The following is a 22,282-nucleotide window of genomic DNA, read 5'->3' as shown; positions in this document are numbered from 1 at the left end:
GTGAAAACAATTTTACGAACTAACAATTACGGAGACTCTTTGGCGAAGATACTCGAAAACATCTTTACCAACTAACAATATTTTGTGGGTCATTTTTAAATTTTTATGTGAACTAATACATTAATTATATAAAAAATTTTAATAAAATTTCGTGGGGTGAATTGACCCCACAAACATCAATGTGGCTATGCCACTGCCTATGGTTGCCTATAGAAAAGCAATTTAGTTCCCATTATAGATCTATCAGTAAAGAAAAAATCAGTAGGGTAAGCTTATTTTGGAATAACAATCTCAATAGCTAAATCGTTAACTTTTTAACAAGTAACAATTAGTTCTCAAAAAGCCAAATAATACAAAGAAATCGCAAATTTCATTCACTTTTGTTGATGTTGAGATCGGACAAGGAGAAGATGATGGCTGTATCAAGTGGTTCATCTTACTTAGGGCAAGGCGGTTAGCCACTGGGGAGGGAGTCCAGGTTATGCTGATGGTTTGATTGAATCGTAAGGATAGAAGTGGTGATAGGAAGGAAAAAAACATGAGAGATAGAGAGAGCCTTTTTTTTCACTCGGGGCTAAGGGTTTACATACCATTAGCAATAATCCCAACATGTCACGTGTCATCCCCCATAAGCAAGTGACTAAGTGGTATGTTGCCTTGGGTCTACATAGGGTAGTGATGGGATATTCTTTTAGTTATTTTGGATGGGACGTGGTATTTGGGACCATGAGTGACAGTCAATAAGTAAGGTCCTTCGAAGAGTTTATCCGAGAAGTAAGTTGGATCTTTGTTTGGCATGGGTCTGAAGGATTATTTATGAGGAGGTAAAGATATAATAATTGCTTTCTAGTCAATAGAAAGATTATATAGTGACCTTCCTTAAGACTATGCTAGGTGTCACATAGTCCAAGGTGTTGGGTGAGGGTTACTATATAGTATTTCTAATTTTTTTAATTTTTAATTTAAAAAAGTTTTAACCATATTTTTTATTTATTTTTTCAAAATATTTTTGTAATTTTTGAAAATTGTAACTAATTTTTTATTTTTATGTTTTGAATTTTATTTATATTAATTTTTTAAAATTTTTAAATATATATATTTCTTATATTTTTTTCAAGAAAATACTTATTTTTTAAATTTAAAATTTTTTGAAATGTTAAGCTTTTTTTATTATTATAAATTTTTCAATAATTAAAGAGAAAGATATGTGTTATTTTTTTTTGTTTATCCGCATGTCACATTTTAATTTGGCCATAGCACCAAATGCTTAAAAATTAACGGTGTTAAACAAGGATCAATTTGTATAACGAAGGCCAACTTAATGTGATAAAAAAAATCTAGAGGTTAATTTGAAAAAGGTTACCAAGTTTAGCTACAATTACATTTGATAATAACAAAATAGAAGAAGGAAGGGGTACAGACAGAAAGGTGAAGCGCTACAGAGAAGAGGAAGAAGAGATGGCAGTGAGCGCAACGGTGATCGGAGCACTTCTGGGACTGGGCACCCAAATGTACTCCAACGCTCTCCGCAAGCTCCCTTATATGCGACGTCCGATTTCTTTCTTTTTCTGTTCCTTTATATAGTTGCCACTTGTTCCTAATTTGAAACCCTAGACTGAAATTGAAATTCAAAACGAAATGCAGATCCGTGGGAGCACCTGTTGGGGATGGGTCTGGGAGCCGTGTTCGTTAACCAGCTTGTGAATTGGGACGCTCAGCTCCAACGGGACCTTGACAGTATGCTCGAAAAGGCCAAGGCTGCCAACGAGCGCCGCTACTTTGGTTAGCAATTCTATTTTCTTTCTTTCATTTCATGACCTTCGATTCTACTACTATTTGTTAGTTCTTTTTTATCTTATTTCATTGCAGAGTTTTCTATTTTCTAAAACTGAGCCCTAACTTTTATCAATTTACCTAATCAAATGGAATGAAATCAAAACTAAACTAAACAACTAGTGTGATCTGCAATCAATTTTATCCTTATCCATTTATACTATTAAGCTATGTCCGGTTCAAAGAATCTCGCATTCTCAGTGGTATTATAAGATGTCAGAACACCATTCTCGTGTTTGGATTCAGAAGATTATCTTGAGCTGGTAATCTATCTTAGATTCCCAATAGTGCTAAGATTTGATACTATAGGAGAAACCTAAATATGAAATATTCCAGGCCGATTTTATGTTCAATCTTTTTTATAACTTCGATCAATTTTACCCTTTAAACAAAAAAATAATCATGTCTGATTGGAAGGAAGAAACTATTTCATCAAAAAGTGAACTAGATAAGTTCCCTTCTTTTTTGTTCATTATGTTTATAAGTTCTTTAAGGTATAACAAAATAGGCCAACAATGCAGCCAGTTTTCAGAAGTAATGTTCTTTAATTATCTTCAGAAATAACCAAAAAGAGGAGCAATGAACTGATCATAAAGTTGCTGGCCAGAAATAAAAAGAAAAAATAATCATAATATTATAATAGAATTGCTATTCACATACATTAAGTACTATACCATGTTATCAAACTGGTTTTTGCTTGAGGACTTATCTATAATCTACATTACATAGGACAGCAATCAAGAGAAGTCATTGGTGGGTATATCAGTATTACAGCAAAATAGAATGCTTATTAGCAATGATTTCTACCTATCAATACATAGTAGTTGTCTCATTAGAATTAGATGATGAAATGTGTTTTTAGGTAATCTTACATTTTGTTAACCAAACAACAAAATTTTTATTTTAGCCGGACGAACTAAAACAGAGTAATGTAACATACACAGTAATATGTTAAGTACTCTTACATTTTGGTAATCCTATTACCAAAGGTAATCTTATATTTCGTGGACCAAATACGTCCCATATTGTTCTTATGTCAGACTGCTCCAGATCGTGCGGCTTTGCCTTCACATGCTATGTCATATCCTTGTTTTTCAAAATTCTTTTGATGTTATTTGTGCTTATGCATGCACTAGAATTCCCCAACCCAAAGTGACCCTCCTTTGAAAATACCAAGCTGGAACCAGATATTTTGTTTTCATATTATCTTTCTGTTAGCTGATCAATGACAGTAGTATAACAGTTCAGAGCTTGCTTTATATCAAAGCTTAAAGATTTAAAGTTACATATCGTATTTGCTTGCACACCATTGTTTTGATATAACTTTCCTCCCTCTTCTTTTTCAACTGCAGATGGAGATGATGATTAATGCTTTCCCCCTATCATCAGATAAGATATTCATGCGCCAAGCTACTGTGGTCATAAACCGGTTCAGATTGTGAGTGGATGATTTTGGACTGTTTGTTTTGGAAACTTCTTTTGCTTTTTCTTTGTTACCCTCGTTGACTATAAGCTTCAATGCCTTGTAGTTCTGGCGGCAAAGTGCAAACTGGCTTAGTGCAAGTGCTTATCTTGTAATAATTAAGAAATAATTCAAAGAAATTGCACTATTTTTGAGCTGCAGTGTTTCTTAAATATGAAATCATTTTGCTATGGCTGTCGCTGAAGATTTGGTTTTGAAATATTTACGTAACTAGCACGCACTTTTAACCTTTTCGTTTTCACCCAAAACAACCCATTAGTTGTTTTTTAGACTCTGGACTGTGTATTTCTTCAGATAATCTTGGATTATGGCTGTCTGGGAAATTGGTTTGTCATCCGCACAGCCTATTATCTTGGTGTAGGCTGACTGTGAATCATAGCATTGCAGCTTCTTCTATGCATGTATGTGGAAGAGAAGACGATAATAACCGGTGTTCAATTCCCTTTTCGATTATTTGCGAGAAAATTCTTAAACAAAAATTTTTGGGATAATGGCAAATTTGTTTATGTACTTTACGTCAAATCTTTGCCTTTATATTTTAATTCCAATTCACTTTACTTTTGATTGTTTGTTTGAATTTTATTATTAAAATTTATATTTAGGGCAAATTAAACCTAAATTATGGATAAATTTTTAAGTTGCAATTTGATCATTAAACTATTCAAAAGTTATTATTTAATTCATTAGGTTGTTAAAGTTTTTTTTTTTAAAGCTTTGTCAGCGAGCTATAAGTGACAATTAGACCATCAATATGGTGGATCAGTATTTATCGATGAGTAGAAGAACATACCTTAAATCTAAATTGATCTGACAGTCAGGGTTAGAGATCGGAGAAAAAATTGTTTGAATTTTGATTTGTAGATTTATGACATTCAAAGCTATTTCATGAAAAAAAATCGAATTGTAAAAGAAAAGTGAAAATAGAGCTTTTAATTTGTGCAGACAGGGCAAATAGAAAAAATCATATAGCATCGATTTTAACAATATAAATGACTTGAATTAAGATTTTTGAATAATTCAATGACCAGTATTTAACTTTTTTTTTAGTTAAGTGACCAAAATGAAAACGTACTCATCGTTTAGTGACTAATAACTTCGACTCCCGAAATTTAATAAAAAACCGCATACTTCACCTTGACCCACCCCACCCCGCCCCGCCCCGCCCCGCCCCGAATTTAATTTAATTATTTTATTTTTTATTTTGAGGCAAATAATATTACATTTTTTAATTGTTTTATTTTTTATTTTGAAGAAAATAAGATTTACTTTTTTGAGTTTAGACTTCAAACTTAATATATATTTTTTATTTATATATTAATTTATTGAAAGCAAAATTTAATATATGTATATATTAGGAGCATTCTTATAAATTATCTTGGGACAAGACAAGATAAATTTATCTCAAATCCAATCCTGACTCGCCCCAGACTCAAATTTTCAGAAAAAAGAAAAAACTATCCTAACAGATTAGGTCGAGCTGAGTCAAAACCCCAGTTTATTTTACCATTCTTATAATTTACCCTTCTATTTTATCTTACTATTCAATTCTAATATTGAAAATTTTTATATGTATTGAATAATTTGAATACAACTTTTTTTAGGAAAAAAATCAATAATATTAATATAAGGAAAATAATCAAATAGGCCTACGCAGTACACCCAATTCCAACTCTTAGTATTATCATCAAAGCTTGTAATCTCCTCAGCCCGGTCTAGATGTTAGATCCGAATTCGAAGGACTGCATTAGCCACCGAAGTAACCAAGTGAATTATTGAAGTTTTGAAAGCATATATTTTAATGCATTTATTTAATTTAGTAGAAAACTTAGTTAAATATCAATTTATTGATCTTCAAAACCTTAATTAAGATATAGCATTAGAAAAGTCATAAGTGGTTGTTTTTAACTAAAACCTGAGGTTTCATGCATAGCTTATTAATAATAATCATCTCTTATTATCCTAAATAAATTAAGCGTCATGCAAAATAAAATCAAAACCTTAAGTCCTATGCCACAATTTATAATAAAATATTACAGTATTCGAATAATATAATAAATCATATAATGAACCTAAAATAATTTTGTAATTAGAAAGCGAGCGGAGACCCTCCGGATGTCGCATCTGAGTTCTACCTTGACAGGTTATCTGTAATGATGAAAATTAAAGGGAGTATAAGCTATAACGCTCAGTGTGAGTTCTATCACAAGTAAATCAGTGCCAAATAATAATCCAAGCATATGTAATAATAATTCTCAATACATTAGAAATCATATAGCATAACAAAAATTGACAGTTCATTCAAGCCTTAGCAATTTTAGTGTAATAGTATAAATATGTTCTACCCTATTGCTACACTCCATAGTAAGAATTCTCCAAAATTCTTATATCCCGGACATTTTAGATTGTGGATAAACCACAAGTTTTATAGGTTAATATGTTGTTAGTAGTTGTGAATACACAACAGGTATGTAGATAATAGTTGCTAGTATAAGTTGTGGATATACCATGAGTGCTTGTAGGTTAATACGCTGCTAGTAGTTGTGAATATACAACAGTTTTATAGATGAAAGTTGCCAGTAATTTTTGGATAAACCACCAGTGTTTGCAGTTAAAACTATTAGTACTTCTTCCTTTCAAAGCGTCCTGCCCCATGCAATGTAGTATGTCATGCAAGCATCAATACAATATAGAAACAATAACACCATGTTTGGTTCAGTGTAATGGAATAGAGTTGTAATAGAATAAAGTTATAATAGAATAGAACTGTAGTAGCAATTCAATTGTTTGGTTGAATGGAATGGAACAAAACTGTAATAGTATTCTTGTATTTGGTTGAACGAACTGGAGTTGTAATAAAATAAGAAAAGAAGCTGAAATGACCAGACTACACTTAGCAGAAATTTTGTTAGAATAATGATTATTGTTATTAAATTTTAATATGATTATTATTAAATATAATAATACATAATTTAACAATAATAATATATAATTTAATAATATTCTTAATATAATAATTATTAAAATATGAATTAATTAAAATGATATATAATATTACAAAAAATAATATACAACCTACTTTATTATTTTTAAAATATAATGCATATTAGAATATTATTAGCGAAACAAATAATTTCGCATATATATCATAATCTATATGTTACTTAAAAAATAATTTAAAAGAATAATTTAAAGAATATCTTGTCTCAAATATTTTAACTCATAGACAGATGTTGAAATACAACAAAAGAACTAATGAAATTGTTATGTCGTATATATATATATATTTAACATATTTTCATTAATTTATTTATGCTGCTAGATGTGTATAATATAAGAATCTCATGTAAAAGTAAAAATGAATAATATAGATTTAATATATGTAATCACAAACTCTCTTGCAACTTCATTTTTATATGTGCCAAACTTCACAAAGAATACTGATTGAAAGTATCTATTCACAAAAAATAGCATTAAGGTTCCTTTAAAATACTGACCGAGAGTATTTTATAGAATCAAATATGATAATACAAGGCTATTTTAATATAATATATATTAAATGAAAATCATTGAACATATAAAGCTTTTTTGCATTTATGAATCTATTTTAGAAGCTGGAAAATACAAAGCAAGAATACGAATAGACTGAATATACTTGAATAACACGCAACCATTGGCTCCTCTTCTTGAAAATTTGTAAAGCTTTTGCAGCTGCAATCAATGGAAACTCAGTCTCCCAAGCTACCCTTTTGTCCAATGCTTCATAAACTGCCTCTTTTTCATTGGGAAGTTGATAAACCTACTTTTGCGTATAGAATCAATGTATATCTTTATCTTTAAATACTAAATACATACTATTACTAAAAACTATACCCAATATAGAAAATTCTCTATTAAGCTTATTATAATCTGAAATTTTGCATATTAGAGAATACTCTATGGTGAAGACCAGGAAAAAGAACAAAAGATAAAGATATTAACTGCAGATGGCATGGTAAAACCAATAGAGGCAAAATTATTAATACATTATGTAAGTTGTATTATTTGTGCAGTCAAAGATTTCCTTTCCCATCTCTCTGAAAAGAAGAGGGTTTCACATTATGTATAACTATTTGATCCCAACCATCTCGAATGTTTGTGTCATAGAGGATATCAGAATTGCATACAATTAGTACTAGGAGAAAAAAAAACATAGAAAATGGGCGAGGGTTTCAAGTTGAAAAGCATACAAGTAAAATCGGACTAATTTCTTTTTTCCAGAAACAAAGAGAAGGATAGTTCTTTATTATCGCTAATATGAGTAATCATAAAGGTTTCTGGAAGGTTAATTGTATCATAATCATAGCAAGAGTTTATTGCAAGTTTGGACAAACATAATAGACGTCTTATGTGTTAGCTTGATTTTAGCAAATTGCCAACGTTTGTGATTAAGATGGTAAAAAATTCAACCTGAATCATATTTGAGAGTGCATGTATTTTTGTTTGTAATCACGCCCTCTAATCCAGGATCTAAATTATCAATGAGAGAAGCATTGAATGTTTTAATTTAAGTAAAGAACACAACATTGAACCAAAAATAAAAATAAACAGAGAAAAAACAACAACACAACAAGTTTACAAGTTAGATAGTATGCATTTGTAGATGGAAGGGAAAAAGAAAAACCTTTGACACAAAATGAGTGTTTCTGTCCTTCTGGATTTCAGCAACACCACATTTAATCTCCATTCCCGTGATACCCGTGAATGGTTAGCCCCAAAAACTCCCTTAACACTAGCAAAAACGAAACATAGCCTGCAATAATATTTATACACATTTTTCATTACAAACACGAAATGCTAACAAACGAACAAAAACCAAAAAAAAAAATTAAACTTACCAAAAAAAAGCCCCAAATCAAGAGAAGAATCCAAAGGGTATTCAACAGATTTATGTAAACAAAGTATACCCAAACAGGCAATTCAACAGATTATCGACTAAAGATCATGACTTTGGGTATTCAATTCAACAAAGCCAAAACATAAACTACTGGAAAAAGAAATATCTTGATCATCAAAGTTCAATTTCTTGTTTGTAGCATAGGAAAGTAGAAATGAATTTTAAGGCAGAGGTAGAAAAGGTAAACTCATTGAAAGCTTGGCAGGATAGAAATTCAGATCCAATATTTCAAAGATTTTTTTAATTAAAAAAACCCAGAGATGATGGCGAAGGGAAGAAGACTAACAACAATCACTGACAATTGATCGGAGCCTCGCCGTTCCCACAATCGCTGGGCTATACTGTGGGAGACGTGCACATTTCTTTGGAAAGCTCTGCTTTCGACATTAATTTCTTCATATTTTCCACCACACACAAATCTGCCACACCCAAAATCCAAAAACAGAGAGTCTTCTATGCATTTTATGGAAAACCCAAGAAAATTTTCGTTTGAATGATGAGTGGAAGTGGGAGGAGATTTTCGTCTGAAATAAAAAAAAAAGCTATTACGAAAGGTATTGAATAGGCATTCAGAGCTCGACCCTCTGAATGGATATACAGTGTTTACGCGTAATACAGCCTGCAAGAAATAGTGATTCGGCGATCAAATTTCAACCAAACAAAAGTGTCATTGTAGCGCGTGAAATAGGGACGGCATGGAATGGCAATTCTGTTGAACCAAACATGCCCTAAGTATGTTTAACATGTGTTATATTGTGACACCCCTAATTTGACCCTAGTCGAAAAGTAGTTTTGGGACCACAAAATCGAGCCGTAAAAAAATATTAATTGTTATATTTTATTCTTATTATTTATGAATAAGTATGTGTGAAAATTTCATGCTTTAATTTTGTCATTTGGATGTGAAATAAATAAAAAGGGGCTTATGTGAAAAATCTTAAAAATGTCATAGGTTAATTGGTAGTGGCTAAAAATTTGCATGGTTTGAAGCATGAGGGACTTGCATGTCAAACATTCCTTTTTTCTTAGTAGTGGACGGCAATGATGGGCATGAATGACACATTTTGGCATTTTGTATGTTATATTTTAGTTAAATAATATCAAATAGTTTTATAATAAATCAAGTTATTATATGTCATAAGGGATAAGAGGAATTAAATAATTAAAAGGGTGAGAAAAAAAAACAAAGTTGGGTCTTTTCTTCTCCTCCATTGCCGTAGCCTAAAGGGGGGGAAGAAAGTTTGGTTGCTTTGATTTTTGGCTTAGAAGATGGCTAGAATGAGGTATGTATTGAATGATTCTTGAAAATCTATGCATGTTTGAGATGATTAGTTCAAACTCTACTTATCCCATAGATTAAACTTAGAATTTTGAGGTTTGAGATTCGGTCAATAAGCTTGAAACTCATAGTAGTTTGTTTTGGTAAGCTTGGTATACGGATGATAGATGTGTTTTGGTTTTGGTTTGATAATGATGTTAATGATGGTGATTTTCAATCATGCATTAACTTAAATTGTAAGTATGATTTATGGTATAATTTGTGTGATGGAATGGTCTTGAGATTTGGCTTGATTAAATGGGTAAAATGCTAAGTGTTTTAAAGATGATGTAATGGTTATTTCGGTTTATGTGAAGTAAATATAGATGATGGTTATAAGCTGTTTTATGATTTGATAATGGTGATTAAATCTTGTAGTTAAGTGTTTAGATATATATATATATTAATAATGAATTTAGTTGTACTTGCTATGTGAGAAATGTGCAATGCTATAGGTATTTGATTATTAGATATGGTTATTTTAAGTTGATTTGTAATGGTATGATTGCATTGATGAAATGGTTTAGAAATGGTGGGAAGAATTGGCTATTATGCTTGATACTAATGCCGAATATGAGAATGTTGTACTTGAAAAATGTAGGTGAACATGACAAGTGTATTCGGCTTAGGGCATAAAGGATATGAAAATTTGGTATTTATTTTTGATTGTGTGTGTATGACCATGGATAATTGGCTGCACAAATATTATGAATACATAATGTATGATAAATTTATTAAGCAAAACATTATACATGATCGGCCAATGTAAATTATTTGAGTAAAGTATATCTTGATGGTACATTTCGGCTAGTATAAAATGTATATGGATGTCGTATGACTATGTTTAATTTGGGAAGTAAATTGTTTGATTTAGCTCAAGAGCCTAGAGGATCAAAGTTGGATAAGGGAAAGGAAAAAGTTATCGAATAGCCGTCGTAATCGTTCGGCAACTTCCGAGGTAAGTTTTAAGTGATTAAACGTTGAGTAAATTCAATCATAATAGGACATAATGAGTTGATTTAATAAGATATGATGTGGCCATGATATGTCTTAAACTCAAATGGTAAGTTCATAAGTGTTTGGACTTGGAAATTTAAGAGCAAATTGTAATAACTTGCTTGGGACAGCGGCAGTAACGTGATTTTAGAAAATCACTATAAATTGTTGGTGTGGAATTATAGGCTGAATAAAATATGTAATCAAAGCTTAATTAGTCTAGTTTCTTATAAAAGAGACCGTGTAAGCAAAGAAATTTCCTATAAAGAGATATTTAAAGTTGTGTGAGATAGTGTCAGAATGACTCCGAAATCCCCTGTTCTGTTTTTAGAAAATTATTATAATTTGTAAAAAAATGGTTATATGATAACATTTATATGCTTAGACTCCTTAATGAGTATAGTTTCAAATGAAATCAAATAGAACATATTTTGAATTCTGTACAATGAGAAAATTGATTCGTAGTGAAGAGTGGTCAGATTAGTCAAACAGTGAAACAGGGGAAACTTTAAGAAAAATCTGGTATTGATTGGCCAAACCTAAAATTCTGAAAATTTTATGGATGGAAGATATATGAGTCTATATTCAGGGAAAATTAACGGAAATTGATTTTGAGTTTTTTAGCTCCAGTTATAAATAATTTAGTGACTATTGCTCAGGAAAAAACAGCTTGTAGTGAATATGTGAATTTGTTGTAAACATTGATGAAACTATTTGAGTTGCTTATAAGCTATTGCTGAAATTGATGTACAAGATAAATATATATGTGTGTGGTAAAGCCGAATGGCTAATGTGAAATATGTATGAGATATGTATATGTGGTAAAGCCGACTGGCTAATGTGAAATATGTATGAGATATGTATATGTGGTAAAGCCGAATGGCAAATGTGAAATATGTATGAGATATGTATATGTGGTAAAGCCGAATGGCAAATGTGAAATATGTATGAGATATGTATATGTGGTAAAGCCGAATGGCAAATGTGAAATATGTATGAGATATGTATATGTAATAAAGCCGAATGGCTACTGTGAAATATGTATGAGATATGTATAGGTGGTAAAGCCGAATGGCTAGTGTGAAATATGTATGAGATATGTATATGTGGTAAAGCCGAATGGCTAATGCGAAATATGTATGAGATATGTATATGTGGTAAAGCCGAATGGCTAGTGATTCGGCTAGTGTGAAATATGTAGGAGATGTGTGTATATTGTGACCGAATGACCAAATGTGAAAGGTGTGTATTATTAGATATTTGATGAGGCAAATGAATTACAAATATGACAGTCGATGTGAATGCTGTAACATGTGAATAAATGTACATGAAACTTGGAAATGTATTCCGGGTAAGACCCGATGACTACGTGTGGAGATTTTGTCCGGGTAAGACCCGATAACTACGTGTGGCGACTATTCGAGCTAAAAGTTTCGCTGAAGATTAGAGTAAAGCATAAGATTATACGACCTCACAGTAACGATTGGTAATAAATACGTTCAATGCGTTAAGCTGGTCAGGTATGTATTCTGAGATTATATTTAAGCTTGATTTGGACTAAATCACAAGGTCGTTATGTGATGCATATGTGAGTAAAGCAATAAGACTGTTCTATGATTATTGTGCGTTTGGTCAATGTGGAAAGTTAGGTGAAAATGTGTAATGTACCTATGTTTATAAGAGATCACTATCAAGTGAGAATTTATCTGCCTATTATATATGATGAGATGGGCATATTCGGTAAAGGGATGGTATGCCAGAAGGAAGAGTGAAATAAAAATACGAACAACTATGTTATAATTTGATTGTTATCTATTGACACTGCTTAAAACTTACTAAGCATTGTAATGCTTACTCCGTTTACTTTGTTTCCTCTGTTTTATAGATCTCATTTGGAAGCTACAGGCTCGGGGATCGTCAGCAACTAGTCACACTATCGCTATCCACTGCTTGTTACTGTTATGTTTTGAATTATTTTATGGCATGTAAAGAATAGACCAGTGGCTGAAGAATATTTTGGTTAATGTATATAAGCCATGCGAAAATGGCATCTTTTAAATGTGTACTTATAGCAGTTAAATTGTATCCCTGACTGTCTTTAGTATTTACCTAAAGGAACTTTCTTTATAAAAAAAATACTCAAAATTTTTATTGTTCGGATATGAGTTTCAAGTCCGGTAGTGCCCCTTTACCTATTCCGGCGACGGATACGGGATAGGGGTGTTACATTTTATTGGTATCAGAGCTACGGTTTAGTCGATTCTAGGACTAACGTAGCACGCGTGAGTCTATTTATACATGCCATAAAGTGATAAAGTGATAGTGTGATGATTTTTGACTATTAAAATGTGTTTGTTGTATTGTAATGAATTTTGATCCCGATCGAGCTGTAGCAAGCTTCTGACTATGAGAATTTGCGATATAACTTCACTTGGATATGCTTAAATTATTAAGTTGATCAGGTACGTATCATGTACTCGTATTTGAAATTTGATATGGATTGAATTATAAGGGTATAAGTGATGCAATTTTGAAAGAGTGTTACGACTATAAATGTGATCTTTGTATGTGGCTATGGAATTGAAAGTTGAATGGTCGATAAGCATGTTGTGTTTGTATTCAAGTAATGTAAATGATATACTAATGTGTATTGTTATATATGTATATGTGCATGAGAATTGAGAGTTATATATCCGGGCTAAGTCCCGAAGAGCATTCGTGCTAGTGATATATCCGGGCTAAGTCCCGAAGAGCATTCGTGCTAGTGATATATCCGGGCTAAGTCCCGAAGAGTATTCGTGCTAGTAATATATCCGGGCTAAACCTCGAAGGCATTCGTGCTGGAATTATGAGGCACTGTGTGTGCAAGTTCTTCAATCGAGCACTATGTGTACAAGTTCTTCAATCGAGCGCTATGTGTGCGAAATCAGTCAGTGGGCACTGCATATGCGAAGTGTGTTTCATGTATGACCTCGTGTGAGACGATGGCATTGATTTGTAATAGTAAGTAAGACCTAAAGAGAAAATTCGTTAAACGGACTAAACACTGGTGAACTAATTAGAGTCGGAGATTATACAACATTGTGCCAAATTGGTAATGAAATAAGTTCGAGACATTAAATTGACAAGGTATGTGATATATATACATTATAAATACGAGATTCTCGGTATATGCAATTATATGTGCTATTGTGAATAAACACTATTTTGTTAATCATGTTCAAGAAATTATTTTGACTAAGTTTCGACATTTGAAAGTTGGTAAGAATTTCTGATGAATGGTGATAATTTTGGATATATGAGTTATGTGCTAAGAATAAATCTCATGCCAGAATATTATATTAGGCTTTATGCTTATTCGACTGTATACGGGTAATGTTAACTATGAAAGAATGTGCTAAATGAAATAAATGTTCAGGTACGTGGAAGTTGATTTTTCCTTTGAAAATAAGTTAAGTTAAATATTGATGCAAGATGTTAACATAATCTCGTATCAGCTTATATATGTTGCTGAATTGAGAATTTAAAACTTTCAGCTACTGTATCAGTGGTTACTTGAAATAGCCGAAGATAAAGGATAGTATTAAATTCTTATTGATAGTGCTTTATTGAATGGGTGTGTGAAAGATTATCTAAGTTACATGTATAAAAAAAAATATATATATATAAAATACTTTCATAAGATGTTAAATGAGTGTTGTCATGAACCAAATGAATATATATATTTGAGTTATTCAGGCCTTGTGCCTAGTAGGTTTGGGACCGGTGAAGTGTATACTAGGCTATTAGCCTAATTAGTTGATGGCTGTCGAGTTTATTCAGACTTTGGGTGTAACAGCCCGATTTTGGGCCTAGTCGGAATAGTGGTTTCGGGACCACAAATCCGACGAGGGAAAATATGGTTATTATTATATTTTTATGGTCTACAATTTCACGAAAAATTTTCGTAAAAATTTCGTTCGAAAATTTCGACGTTTGGGCACTCAGTTTAGTCAAAAGGACTAAATTGTAAATAGTGCAAAAGTTGAGTTCTATATGTAGAAGTATCTAATTGATATGAAATTTTAAATTGGAGGTCTTTATGTGGTAATTAGACCATTAGTTAGTTGATGGACAAAAATAGACATAAGAAATGAGAGAAATAGATTTTTTTTAAGTGGGGGCATATTAGTCATTTGGTAATAAAAAAATAAAATGGGAAAAAGATGACAAAAATCATCATCTTCCTCATTAGTTGCTGCCGAAATTTGAAGGAAGCCATAGCTAAGGTTTCTTTGCTTTCTCAAGCTCATAGTAAGTGCATCCTAGCCCCGTTTTTAATGTTCTTCGCATTTTTGGAATCCTCGTAACTCGGTTTAGCTTATTCTAGCAATAATTCGTGTTAGGGCTCATATTTGGAAAAATACCCATAGGTGAAATGTGTTTATTTTGCTGTTTTATGGTGGAATATGAAGCTATAAATTATGTTAAACAACTTTTGCTAAGCGATTTTAAGCGAAAACGGGTAAATAGGCATAATCGGTAAAAATAATTATTGTTCATAAGTGTATGTTAGAGTGAGAATTTGATGTTGCCATGGAAGGGAAAAATGTTCAGCATGTCATAAAACCTAAGAATAAGTGATGAAGTTTAATTTCCGAGCTTGGGGACAAAAGTGTAATTATGCAAAAGTTTGGGGGCAAAATTGTAATTTTTTAAAAAGTTGGGTGGTGGATTATTTTAATGAATGTGAACATTAAATGAGTTAAATTTGCTATTATAGATCAAGAAAGACGTGAAGATTATCTCAAACGAGGAAAAGAAAAGATAGTGGAGTGAAGTGCAAAATTACGATATTTTGCACCGAGGTAAGTAAACACGTGACTTGATGTATTATTTTGACATTAATTGATATATGTTGAGATTTATTTGGAATTAAAATAAATGTTTGGCCATATCCTGAAAATGTTGTTAAATCGGGAAAGGTGGTAAAGGGTTGCAATATATGATTTATGGGTTGAACACTCGGAATAAGCCGAAGTATGTTGTACATAAAGGGGTTGCTGTGTGCTGATTCCCCGATTCATTGGTGGTGCCATGTGCGATATCCACCGTATCTTTGAAATGTGAAAGGGGGTTGCTATGTGCTGATTCCCCCGAGGGGTTGCTAAGTGCTGATTCCCCAGTTCATTGGTGGTGCTAAGTGCGATATCCACCGTATCTCTGAAATAAAAAGGGGGTTGCTATGTGCTGATTCCCCCAAGGGGTTGCTAAGTGCTGATTCCCCGATTAAGTGGTGGTGCTAAGTGCGAGATCCACTAATAACGGTTAACATTCCGAGTGCTCAACGAAAAAGTGTGGAAGGTGAATATTGCCATATGGTGGAAATTTTTATGGGGCAAATATTGAGTTGGATACTAAATCGATCCATGTATGAGATGGGAGAAAATATCAAAAACGAAAAAAAGAACGATTTAGTTATAAACTGTGTTGAACAACAGCAGATGGGTAACTTTGAAAAATCACCATAAATGGTGGAAAATGAATGGGAAGCTGAATAATATATGAAATTGAAGCTGAATGTGTCTATTTTCATATGAAATAAATAGAATAAGCAAAAGAGTTGTATTTTTGGAGATATCTGAATTTTACTGAAACAGGGCTGGATTGATTTCGGGATCCCCTGTTCTAACTTTGGAAAATCACCAAAAATTGTACAAAAATAATTATGGTGTGAAATTTATATTCCTGGATTCCTTATTGACTCTATTTTTAATAGAAACAAGCGAAACCATTTTTAAAATTTTGTACAGAGAGTTAAGTGAATTTTTTTGAGGAAGGGTCAGAACCGTTGGGCAGTGAAACAGGGGAAGTTTTAATGAATAAAATGTACTAATTGGCTGGGTAAAAAAATTCTGAAATTTTTATGGTGAAATGGTATATGAGTCTAGTTTCAGGGAAAATTTACGAAACTCAATTTGGAGCCCTGTAGCTCCGGATAAAAATAAATTAGCGACTATGACGCAGAAAAACAGTTTGCTGGAAATTGCCTAAACAATGAAGTTATTCATGAATAAGTTTATATTTTGGTGTAGTTATGTGAGTAATTACTTATTTATCATGTGTTTACTTACTAAGCTATATGCTTACTCGATTTTATTTTTTTCCCTTGATTATAGTGACTTCCAACAACTCGGAAATTTGGAACGAAGTCAGACAATCATCCACACTATCCTTCACACTTGGGGTATTTTGCTACTATCGTTCCGGAAAATTATGGCATGTATAGACGACCTATGAAATATGGAATCATCATGTAAATATATGTTATGGTTTGATTTAAAATGTGGTGTTCATTAATAGTTAAATTGTGAGTATTATTATAAATGAGTCTGGTTAATATATATATTGGATTGTGATTTAAATTTGCAGGAGGTTTAAGCAAAATTAAGCAGAAATGCTGTCGAAATTTTTTTTTAAAAAAAAACTTAGTAATACCTCATACTCTGTTCCGAGCCGGAATACGAGTAAGGGGTGTTACATTGGGATTAAGTAGGCTAGAACCTGTGTGTGGGGTTCGAGCCTATACCTAGTAGGTTCAGACCGATGAGTAAATTGTGTTATACCTATGTGTGTTATCACCGAAATGAAAAGTAAGTGAGTAAATGTCAATTTTGTGGATCTCTGTGATTTATTATGATCAAACTAAGAAAGTTTTGTTAGTTAAAGCACTGAAGCGTAAGTTCGGAGTAAGGGAAACTAGGTGGGATCTAGAGAACACAATGAGAGAAAGTTACCCTATCTTATTTTCCGGTAAGATTTTCGAGGACGAAAATCTCTAAATGGGGTGGAGAGTTGTGACACCCTTAATTTGACCCTAGTCGGAAAGTGGTTTCGGGACCACAAAACCGAGCCACAAAAAATATTAATTGTTATATTTATGCTTATTATTTATGAATAAGTATGTGTGAAAATTTCATGCTTTAATTTTGTCATTTGGATGTGAAATAAATAAAAAGGGGCTTATGTGAAAAATCTTGAAAATGTCATAGGTTAATTGGTAGTGGCTAAAAATTTGCATGGTTTGAAGCATGAGGGACTTGCATGTCAAACATTCCTTTTTTCTTGGTAGTGGATGACAAGGATGGGCATGAATGACACATTTTGGCATTTTGTATGTTATATTTTAGTTAAATAATATCAAATAGTTTTATAATAAATCAAGTTATTATATGTCATAAGGGATAAGAGGAATTAAATAATTAAAAGGGTGAGAAAAAAAAAACAAAGTTGGGTCTTTTCTTCTCCTCCATTGCCGTAGCCTAAAAGGGGGGGAGGGAAGAAAGTTTGGTTGCTTTGATTTTTGGCTTAGAAGATGGCTAGAATTAGGTATGTATTGAATGATTCTTGAAAATCTATGCATGTTTGAGCTGATTAGTTCAAACTCTACTTATCCCATAGATTAAACTTAGAATTTGAGGTTTGAGATTCGGTCAATAAGCTTGAAACTCATAGTAGTTTGTTTTGGTAAGCTTGGTATACGGATGATAGATGTGTTTTGGTTTTGGTTTGATAATGATGTTAATGATGGTGATTTTCGGTCATGCATTAACTTAAATTGTAAGTATGATTTATGATATAATTTGTGTGATGGAATGGTCTTGAGATTTGGCTTTGATTAAATGGGTAAAATGCTAAGTGTTTTAAAGATGATGTAATGGTTATTTCGGTTTATGTGAAGTAAATATAGATGATGGTTATAAGCTGTTTTATGATTTGATAATGGTGATTAAATCTTGTAGTTAAGTGTTTAGATATATATATATATTAATAATGAATTTAGTTGTACTTGCTATGTGAGAAATGTGCAATGCTATAGGTATTTGATTATTAGATATGGTTATTTTAAGTTGATTTGTAATGGTATGATTGCATTGATGAAATGGTTTGGAAATGGTGGGAAGAATTGGCTATTATGCTTGATACTAATGCCGAATATGAGAATGTTGTACTTGAAAAATGTAGGTGAACATGACAAGTGTATTCGGCTTAGGGCATAAAGGATACGAAAATTTGGTATTTATTTTTGATTGTATGTGTATGACCATGGATAATTGGCTGCACAAATATTATGAATACATAATGTATGATAAATTTATTAAGCTACAAAACATTATACATGATCGGCCAATGTAAATTATTTGAGTAAAGTATATCTTGATGGTACATTTCGGCTAGTATAAAATGTATATGGATGTCGTATGACTATGTTTAATTTGGGAAGTAAATTATTTGATTTAGCTCAAGAGCCTAGAGGATCAAAGTTGGATAAGGGAAAGGAAAAAGTTATCGAATAGCCGTCGTAATCGTTCGGCAACTTCCGAGGTAAGTTTTAAGTGATTAAACGTTGAGTAAATTCAATCATAATAGGACATAATGAGTTGATTTAATAAGATATGATGTGGCCATGATATGTCTTAAACTCAAATGGTAAGTTCATAAGTGTTTGGACTTGGAAATTTAAGAGCAAATTGTAATAACTTGCTTGGGACAGCGGCAGTAACGTGATTTTAGAAAATCACTATAAATTGTTGGTGTGGAATTATAGGCTGAATAAAATATGTAATCAAAGCTTAATTAGTCTAGTTTCTTATAAAAGAGACCGTGTAAGCAAAGAAATTTTCTATAAAGAGATATTTAAAGTTGTGTGAGATAGTGTCAGAATGACTCCGAAATCCCCTGTTCTATTTTTAGAAAATCATTATAATTTGTAAAAAAATGGTTATATGATAACATTTATATGCTTAGACTCCTTAATGAGTCTAGTTTCAAATGAAATCAAATAGAACATATTTTGAATTCTGTACAATGAGAAAATTGATTCGTAGTGAAGAGTGGTCAGATTAGTCAAATAGTGAAACAGGGAAACTTTAAGAAAAATCTGGTATTTATTGGCCAAACCTAAAATTCTGAAAATTTTATGGATGGAAGATATATGAGTCTATATTCAGGGAAAATTAACAGAAATTGATTTTGAGTTTTTTAGCTCCAGTTATAAATAATTTAGTGACTATTGCTCAGGAAAAACAGCTTGTAGTGAATATGTGAATTTGTTGTAAACATTGATGAAACTATTTGAGTTGCTTATAAGCTATTGCTGAAATTGATGTACAAGATAAATATATATGTGTGTGGTAAAGCCGAATGGCTAATGTGAAATATGTATGAGACATGTATATGTGGTAAAGCCGAATGGCTAATGTGAAATATGTATGAGATATGTATATGTGGTAAAGCCGAATGGCAAATGTGAAATATGTATGAGATATGTATATGTGGTAAAGCCGAATGGCTAATGTGAAATATGTATGAGATATGTATATGTGGTAAAGCCGAATAGCAAATGTGAAATATGTATGAGATATGTATATGTGGTAAAGCCGAATGGCTAGTGTGAACTATGTATGAGATATGTATACGTGGTAAAGCCGAATGGCTAGTGTGAAATATGTATGAGATATGTATACGTGGTAAAGCCAAATGGCTAATGCGAAATATGTATGAGATATGTATATGTGGTAAAGCCGAATGGCTAGTGATTCGGCTAGTGTGAAATATGTAGAAGATGTGTGTATATTGTGGCCGAATGACCAAATGTGAAAGGTGTGTATTATTAGATATTTGATGAGGCAAATGAATTACAAATATGACAGTCGATGTGAATGCTGTAACATGTGAATAAATGTACATGAAACTTGGAAATGTATTCCGGGTAAGACCCGATGACTACGTGTGGAGATTATGTCCGGGTAAGACCCGATGACTACGTGTGGAGATTTTGTCCGGGTAAGACCCGATAACTACCTGTGGCGACTATTCGAGCTAAAGGTTTCGCTGAAGATTAGAGTAAAGGATAAGATTATACGACCTCACAGTAACGATTGGTAATAAATACGTTCAATGCGTTAAGCTGGTCAGGTATGTATTCTGAGATTATATTTAAGCTTGATTTGGACTAAATCACAAGGTCGTTATGTGATGCATATGTGAGTAAAGCAATAAGACTGTTCTATGATTATTGTGCGTTTGGTCAATGTGGAAAGTTAGGTGAAAATGTGTAATGTACCTATGTTTATAAGAGATCACTATCAAGTGAGAATTTATCTGCCTATTATATATGATGAGATGGGCATATTCGGTAAAGGGATGGTATGCCAGAAGGAAGAGTGAAATAAAAATACGAACAACTATGTTATAATTTGATTGTTATCTGTTGACACTGCTTAAAACTTACTAAGCATTGTAATGCTTACTCCGTTTACTTTGTTTCCTCTGTTTTATAGATCTCATTTGGAAGCTACAGGCTCGGGGATCGTCAGCAACTAGTCACACTATCGCTATCCACTGCTTGTTACTATTATGTTTTGAATTATTTTATGGCATGTAAAGAATAGACCAGTGGCTGAAGAATATTTTGGTTAATGTATATAAGCCATGCGAAAATGGCATCTTTTAAATGTGTACTTATAGCAGTTAAATTGTATCCCTGACTGTCTTTAGTATTTACCTAAAGGAACTTTCTTTATAAAAAAAATACTCAAAATTTTTACTGTTCGGATATGAGTTTCAAGTCCGGTAATGCCCCTTTACCTATTCCGGCGACGGATACGGGATAGGGGTGTTACATATATCAATAATAGCAATAGACATAGTTGCATTTATTCAGTTCAACAATAAAGTAAACATGTGATTTATGCAATTAGTAATTCAGTTATATGAGTAACAAAAATAATCTATCGGTAATTAAGTCATGGAATGCATGTATAAATCACATAGCATACTTATATAGTAATAATGTAATTAATCAATCATGGATTCTAGCATTAATCCTAAAATCAAGGGCTCAATTGAATAAAATAAATCACTAAAAATAGTTTAAGAACCATTCAGAGACTAATTTGTATTAATCATAAAATTCTAGGTGAAACTATAATTTTTGAGAAGCAGGGGACACACAGTCTGTAACTAGATCATGTGGGAAGCCTTGGATTGCGTGGAGGGAGTACACGACTATGTGGCTAGGTCGTATGAGAGACTGTGACAACGTGGTGTTTGAAATATCAACCAATAGAGGAGACACGACCGTGTGGAGAGGTTTAGGCTGTGTGAGAAGCGAAATTCCTAGGGTTTTGGGTGAACGTGGCCGTATAAAGGGGTCGTGTGGTCCACACGGGTGGTTGGACGTGTGGTTTATGCCGGGCTCAGTTTTGCCTCAATTTTCTTGTAAAAGAACACACATATGTTACTGGAAGACCAAATGACATCCCTATAACACCCCAAAGCCGACCTAGAAAATTAAGCCGAATTTGGACGAGTTACTCTAACGTAGTAAAAATGTAATTCTTTTCAGAGTTTTAACTTTGAAAACTAGAAATTCATTTTAGTCGATTTAGAAATTTTTTTTGTTTCGTTTTAGACTTGGCAGATACTGACGAGATTATAAAAAGAAAAATAAGACAAGTCCAAAACAGATTAAAAATCCGAAAGATTAAATTGTAGTTATCTCAATGCAAAACAATTTGAGCTCCCGTATGCCGTTCTATCCTAAATCAGATGTTTTCCTGACAGATAAAAGTAAGATAATGGGTGAGTCATCAAGCATCGCGTACAATCAAACTCAAATACAAATAAACAGATCGTAATATATAAATCGTAGTAACACAAGCATTTGATAATAGTT

At 32.4% G+C, this 22,282-nt stretch overlaps 1 protein-coding gene and 1 non-coding gene across 4 annotated transcripts; one reads left to right on the top strand and one right to left on the bottom strand.

Moving 5' to 3' along the window:
- The first annotated feature begins 702 nt into the window (after window positions 1-702).
- LOC107927496 (uncharacterized) lies at window positions 703-3,450 on the top strand. The gene is made up of 3 exons (XM_016858579.2): window positions 703-1,549; window positions 1,645-1,782; window positions 3,186-3,450. Exons 1-3 carry the CDS (start codon window positions 1,459-1,461, stop codon window positions 3,200-3,202), a joined length of 246 nt encoding a protein of 81 aa, XP_016714068.1. The 5' UTR covers window positions 703-1,458; the 3' UTR covers window positions 3,203-3,450.
- A 3,304-nt stretch (window positions 3,451-6,754) lies between these two features.
- Window positions 6,755-8,978, bottom strand: LOC107927505 (uncharacterized). Of its 3 annotated transcripts, none has more exons than XR_001692459.2 (3): window positions 8,536-8,978; window positions 7,977-8,105; window positions 6,755-7,112 (listed from the first exon to the last, which is right to left on the bottom strand). It is a non-coding gene; the product is annotated as an uncharacterized protein (transcript). The 3 variants fall into 3 exon arrangements; XR_001692460.2 differs by having other exon boundaries at window positions 8,191-8,960; XR_005906114.1 differs by having other exon boundaries at window positions 7,977-8,954.
- Between the last annotated feature and the right edge of the window lie 13,304 nt (window positions 8,979-22,282).

This window comes from Gossypium hirsutum, chromosome A12, assembly GCF_007990345.1.
Source record: "Gossypium hirsutum isolate 1008001.06 chromosome A12, Gossypium_hirsutum_v2.1, whole genome shotgun sequence".
NCBI classification, from domain to species: domain Eukaryota; kingdom Viridiplantae; phylum Streptophyta; class Magnoliopsida; order Malvales; family Malvaceae; genus Gossypium; species Gossypium hirsutum.
This window is presented reverse-complemented; position numbering and strand designations above follow the sequence as displayed.